At 36.3% G+C, this 7,109-nt stretch overlaps 1 protein-coding gene across 1 annotated transcript; it reads right to left on the reverse strand.

Annotated features, from left to right (window-relative positions):
- Positions 1-205: 205 nt before the first annotated feature.
- Positions 206-4,479, reverse strand: LOC128019750 (rho-related GTP-binding protein RhoE). Its single transcript, XM_052605946.1, has 5 exons — positions 4,046-4,479; positions 3,816-3,903; positions 2,185-2,294; positions 1,273-1,401; positions 206-986 (listed from the first exon to the last, which is right to left on the reverse strand). Exons 1-5 carry the CDS (start codon positions 4,151-4,153, stop codon positions 741-743), a joined length of 681 nt encoding a protein of 226 aa, XP_052461906.1. The 5' UTR covers positions 4,154-4,479; the 3' UTR covers positions 206-740.
- Positions 4,480-7,109: the final 2,630 nt, after the last annotated feature.

The following is a 7,109-nucleotide window of genomic DNA, read 5'->3' on the forward strand; positions in this document are numbered from 1 at the left end:
CCCACTTTACCTGAGTTTCCAATTAAATCCAGCAGATGGTAGTGTCGGATCAAACTACATGCACTAGAGAGCTGTAAGAAACTCAAAACTCATTTTGCCAGTATTAGTGAAGGACGTTTCTGGTAGCTTACATTTAAATAAATAAATCATATTCCTATTTGTTTTACAACTGTGGCTTAAAAGAAACGTTTTAGACTGTAAGATGTTTGTGATGTTTGCAAATAATGACAGGTATGCTTCATTTATTCCCACATATTAATATCTCATAGAAAAAATACCTACAGTGTATATCTATGACATTATCTGACACTTTTTGGTGCAGTCAGGTCTAATAGTACAGGACTAACGTAAGCAACACTGACCATGTGTTAATCCAGGTTAGTTCCATCCATAAACTAGGGTACACTGCAATTAAATATTATAACAACAAAATGCAAAGGAAATTCTTCTTTGGACAACTTCTACAAAGTTATAAGGGCTCATTTGGCAGTAGGCCTACATAGGAACATTAACCCTGCTTTAGGTGTTTTATGATGGCTAAAAATCTTCTTGAGGTGCTTTAAAATGGGGAGAGTAGACTGCATCATCATTAATACATGTCACTCAGTCATACATATTGTGAATATAGTGAAGTGCACAAAAAATCTCCATTCAGTTCATGTCCCATTAATGCCCCTATGGAATCTTTGCAAGAATCCTGATAGGGGAAGGAATGCATGCAAATGAAATGGCTTCTGAAATCACATGACTGTGCAGGTTTTTGCCTTGGTCTTTTGTAGATGTGACAATGAGCCCAGCTCCGGCCTGTTAGAGACATGTGAAGTCCTCTTGGTGGCTCTGCTGGACTTGATGCGCTTCACATTCTTGTTGCTTTTACTGATGCAGGCCAGTGTGGCTATGTGAAAAATGTCCCTCACGCTGTTCTCAGACTGCTGTGCTGAGCACTCGATGTAAGGAGCTGAGATCAGCTTAGCCACGTTTGAACCCTAAAACAAATATCTGAAATTACTCAGCAAGCTTGCACAGCTAAATACATGATTTCCAAAAATAACAATAATTATTTTAATGGCTTGCAAGCTAAACATCTTAAAGTAAAAGTACTTGAATATGTTGGAACATGGCCCATCCAACCAAACCAAGATACTTTAGCTTCTACTAATACTGTGCTACTTCAAATACTATACTAAATATCTAATTGCATTGTTTTTGAAAATCTATGTTGCTTCTGTTTTTTTTTTTCATTCAAAAATGACATTTTCTTTAAAAACCCACCTGGTCATACGACGAAGGAATGTCATTGGACAGCTGCACAAATGTGGCCAGGTCTGTACGCAGGTCTGACTTGCATCCAACCAAAAGTACTTTAGTATTGGGACAGAATTCTTCAATTTCTCCCTTCCACTAAAGGATTCAAAAACAGTGTTAGATTGATGACAATCATAAAATCATATGTAATTAAAGAAAATTCTGATACATAGCTGTAATCTTATTGTTAACTCAAACTATATAAAATTGATTTTTTTTTTGGTAATAAAGCTAACCTAAGTGTAACCTGAAATTTCCTTTCAAAGACCAGAATATAATTATTAACTTTCCCAAGTAATCTTCTGTATAATACTGGATTCAGCTGTTTACTTGGAAAATGACAGATCCCACAAATTCCATTCCATTGTCACATCCTGTGATTGTAGATCTATGTTCTGATTGTTCTTTATAACTCATTGACATGATCAAATACTAACTATAATTTCCCCCTCTAGCTAGTGCAGAAGTCTGGCATACAGCAGAGTGACTGGAGCAGAATCACTCCTGATGACATCAGCACAGTCAGTGCGAGCACCAATGGAGACTGAGGCGGCCCAAAACGGCTTATTCTTGCTCTCTCAAAACCTCTTGTCTCCCAGTGACATCAGAGGTTACAAAGCATTCTGTGGCACAAAGGCTCTATGATTCTGAGACCCAACGTAAACAAGCTCCTCGTTCTCCCCCTCATGTGATAATCAAAGGATCAAAGTCCTCCCACACATCCCCCTCTCATTCATAGGACTCTTCTCTCAGACGTCTGGACTTTTGTTCTCATTGCCACAATGAGGGATTGTGAGAATATCCCAAGCACAATCGAGAGCTACAGCAGTTTTATAAAAATCCAGCATCCATCAACAAATGTCTTTAAAATCAGCTTACCTTTCTCAGCACATTGTCCAGAGTCTCTGGTCGACCGATATCAAAACAGATGAGAACTGCATCAGCGTCTGGGTAAGAGAGGGGCCGCACATTGTCATAGTATGGAGAACCTGCAAATAGACACAAAAACACTGTCCTGATAAATAAATTATTCCTTAACATCAACTAATAGATCTGAACAATTACAGTACAATGGAAAAAAAACAGATAAGTTGAACAATGAAGACAGCATGTTAGTGTGGTATGCAGCTGAATTGTTTTATATTATATATATATTCATTTGAATTTTAAGTTTTTAAAAATGTTATGCGCTTTTGTCATTTTATTGTTTTAACTAATATTTTCATTCCAGTTTTAGTAATTTTAGTACTTCAACTTATTTATTTCAGTTAGTTGCCAAGGCAGCATTTCATTTTTTTATATTTAGGTTTATCTCAAACATTATATTTTATTTTATTTATACTCTAAAATGACTGGAGGAAAAAAACTATTTTTAATAGTTTATATTTATTTATTTTGAATAAATAAATGCTTCTAGCATGGCAAACATGGCTACACAATGCAGTGGATCAGATTCCATGCACATCTGTCCTGGAAATCTTTTTTTTTTCTTTTCTTTCATATCTATTCATTTACAGCATTCATCCCCATAAATTACAAACATTACAGTTATTTGACAGTACAAAGTCTTTAAATCAAGTCTAATTATCAAAAGTCAAAAGTAAGTAATAATTTTACTTATCTATTTATTGAAAGTGTCACTGTGAGCAAATTCTAAGGACATTAGTCATGTGGGGGACCCTGTGCAAGTCACTGTCCCGCTATAGGAAGACAGCAATGTACTCCTGATTCAAGTCCAGTAAATTAGGTTACAGTTCTATTCTGGGAGGTGAGTGCTGAATCTGCTCTAGAAGGTTTGTAGGGCTTGAAATGAGTTCAAACCTCAGATCATTAGCCATCATTACTGAAATATTTAAAGGTCTCATTTTGAAATGTTGGTCCAGTCTGAAGGATGGTGCTCACGAAAACATAGATGGGGAGGGAAAAGATGATAACTGTACGTTCAGATTTAATAATATATAAAGAGATTTGACAATATTAGGCTACATAAACAATTCAACTGTGCTGAAAGAAATCTTGCTATGATCACACTATATCTGTAGTTTATTTTGAGAGTGGTACCTTACATTAACAACATTCATCTGAGTCATTCTAGAAGTGTGGGAGACAAGAGTGAGTCTGCTGTGAGAACATCACCGGCAATCTATGGTGAGTCTGTATCAACTGGATCGGTCTAGTTTACTGTTTAGTGTTTACTGTAGTTTACATTCAGAACCAAACATAGTTTTACAGCTTGATTCAGTAACTTTTTAAGTTCCACAGAAAACTTCAGACAACCATGTATTTACAGACCATAGAAATTAATATCCTGAGTGCAACATAAGAGCTTATATATATCAGAAAACTCCCTTCACATAGCCCACAAAGTCTGACAATCCTAACACATTTCAGCTTCAATAATGAATCTGTGTGGAGTTATACGATGGAGGCTTGGATAAAAAACTAAAATATAATGTCTCCAGACAAATCAAATCAAATGAGTTACATCTAATGGTTTTCCCCCCTCTTACCTGAAGTATCCCAAAGACTGAGCTCAACTCTCAATGTGTCCACCTCAAAACTGGCTGTGTAGTTCTCAAACACTGTAGGAGCATAGTTCTGTGAGAGAAAGAGCAACAGTTTGATTTTTAACTAAACATAACTAACTCCGAACTAAAACATCACGTATGTTTTGCACCCATGATACAAATGGCAGTAAAAATCGGAAGAAAGTTCATAGCGGTGTCTCTTCTCTACAAACCTCTGGAAAGGAGTCTTTGGCAAAAACATTTAACAAAGACGTCTTCCCACACTGAGTGTCCCCGACCACAACTATTTTACATTTCAAATCGTGATGGCGATCCATCATGGACTAACTGAACCTCATCTCCATTCACTGTGGCGGAACATCAGCCGGTTGACCTCGAGTCTGCAGAGTCTCAGTAGCCTGTATGAGAGAAATATTCCAGTTCTCTGTTCAAAGTGCTTCACAGTGTCTCCGGGTTGTGATAAAGGTGAGTTATGAGTGCAGCTGAACCACGGCTCTCTGAAAAGGCACGAGGCGCATCCTCTGTGAGCTGCGCGGAGAAATCAACCGCTTCAGCGCGTCGCTCTGGAGTCTGTGAATCAGCCACATACTTGAGTGATGAGCGCAGCGCGAGACCGCCCCTCGCATCAGCTCGCGTTTCAGCGCGCGAAGGAGACCAGCGGGGTTTCTGCAGAGAAAGAGCACAGAGCTAGTGATAGACATAACTTAATACTCTGATGTGATCATTTAAACAGCCAGTGGCTATAAATATGAAACTTTTTAACTGTTAGTTACACTATACGATGTGGTCCTTAAAAGTTTTTAATAGGAAGAAGCCGAGGCAACCTTTATTTGATCAACAATTAAGATAATATTGTGAATAATAATTGTTTTGCATTTAAATATATTTAAAAAGTAGCCCAATTTATTCCTGTCTTGGCAAAACTACATTTACCCAACCCAGTGCAGGGAAATACCTGGAGGTAGCCTACGTATTTCAGGTTTTGCAAAAATGTAGGCAGAGTAACGTATTTTCAATGAGACTGGGTTGAAATTTTCAGCAGCCTTTACTACAGTCTTCAGTTTCACATGATCTTTCAGAAATAATCTACTATGCTGATTTTCTTGCTCAATAAATATTTCTTCTTATTATCAATTTTGAAAAAAGTTGCTTAATGTTTTTGTGGATCAATGAATTCATGAATTTATTTATCACAGTTAAGACTTCTTTTTCTTTTCCTAATTTCTGCAAATAACTTTCTAAAGTGAAATACAATAATAATTCGGCATGACTTCACCGACATTTCAGTACAGTCTTGATTTTAAACACTAACCAAATTATAGGAAGATGTCTGGTAAAATAGGCCTTTTGTACATTGCCTCATCAGTCTGTATGATGGCATTTACAACAATGAAATACAATTGGAAATAGGTTGGATGTGCTATGATCTTATGATATGTTCTGACCTGTTTGTATGACAAATGTGCTTCCTGTCATTTGTCCCTATGAGAAATCACTGTGAGGTCAATGTACAAGACATTTTAAGAGAAAACAGCCATAGAGGAACTTTTCAAACTTATAGGGAGGGTAAGCTTTTGACGAAATGTGAGAAGAATGTCTTGCGGTTGGCTTGTCCTCTTTTCTCAACAGTTTCGCAATATTGTTGGCTCCACACGCCTGTGTCTTATCACATGAAACATTTGTTTTGTCTTTACACTCTGGTGTAAAACATGATCATGCAGTACCAATGAAATCCATTTCCCTTTTTCATTTAACAGAGTCATTTGTACTTAATTATTTAATCTGTTCTTTTTGTAGATAACATATTTCAATAATTATCTAAACAAATATTGTATTAATTTCAAACACTACAAAAAAAAACACATTAAAAAAGCTGAATTTACATATCAGATTAAGTCTTTTTCATGCAAAAAATTAAATAAAAATAAAATAATAATAGTGAGCACGCTCCTATTTTTGTGTGTCAGCAGCACAACCCAGAGCAGGAATGTTCTCATGTTGGAGAACAGCCAGAGCAAGAAGCTGCTCCGTGACTGATTGAATACCATATCCTCACAGTCAACCAACAAGAACTGTCTCCTTCCTGGATCATTTACAGATCATGAAAAATATTTTTGAAATGCTTTTAAGAATACTGTACACATATGGAAACACTTGATGATTATTTTTCCACTTCAACTTGTGATTTTAATCATCTTCCAACCATCACTGGATACTGTAACAGAACTGTTAGCATGTTCCCGTGTTGAAGAGCATCTGTATTCCTGTCTGTCAGCATCACTTTCTATATGTTTGTGTCATTTCCTTTTGTGTCCCTAGAAACTCGATTGGCCCCAGCTGGTGTACCTTTGTGCTGACTGAACAGAAATACCACAAGTGCTTTACACAGAACTGAAAAATCAGAGAGGTTGTAGAAACTGTGTGGAAACATATGGATCTGATAACACCATTTTCTCAAAAAAGTTATTTGCAACCCCCGCTGGACCACCGGAATATAGAATAATAAACTGAGAGAGTCTGTGGAATGTGAAAGTTAAACATCAGGCATGGGCCTCTTCTGTTACAAGGCAGCTCCTCACCTGATAAAAGAGCTCTCCGGATTTAGTTTGAGCCGGTGAGGAGGCAAAGACTCTGAGATGGAGGTAATTTGGCAGAAATATGCTGTTCCCACCACAAATATATGAAACAACCTACAGTATATTAATTTCAAGGACATACTAAGAAGGGGGTCTATAATTATTTAGATTGTGATCATATCATGAGAACATATGAATGATTGAAAGTTTGTGGCAAAGCACTGGGTCATCATGTATGCTTTTCTTTCTGTTTTTTGGGAGGGGTTGGGGAGGGGGTGCGCAAATCTTTGTCCCAGGTTTGGGCTCAAGGCAAGATAAAATAAAACCAAAGGAAAAATGTCATCATGTAACAGAATCAAATGAAGCATCCATTGGGAAAATGTACTTGTATTCCCAGAACATACTGTACTGTGTTCTGTGTACGGTGTTTCTGAGCCCTGAAAATAAAAATAAAAAATAAAATAAAATATATATATATATGTATGTTATATATATATATATATATATATATATATATATATATATATATATATATATATATATATATATATATATATATATATAATTAATAAAAAAAATACATGTCTTACAATCTCAACTAAAATGTATCTTGTTTTCCTCATATGCTACTGACACCATTAGTTAATAATGGTTTTTGCCTCTGGCTCATATGTTGCAATGAAAAACAGAAAGCAGGTAT

Source organism: Carassius gibelio, chromosome A9 (assembly GCF_023724105.1).
Source record: "Carassius gibelio isolate Cgi1373 ecotype wild population from Czech Republic chromosome A9, carGib1.2-hapl.c, whole genome shotgun sequence".
In the NCBI taxonomy this organism is placed as follows: domain Eukaryota; kingdom Metazoa; phylum Chordata; class Actinopteri; order Cypriniformes; family Cyprinidae; genus Carassius; species Carassius gibelio.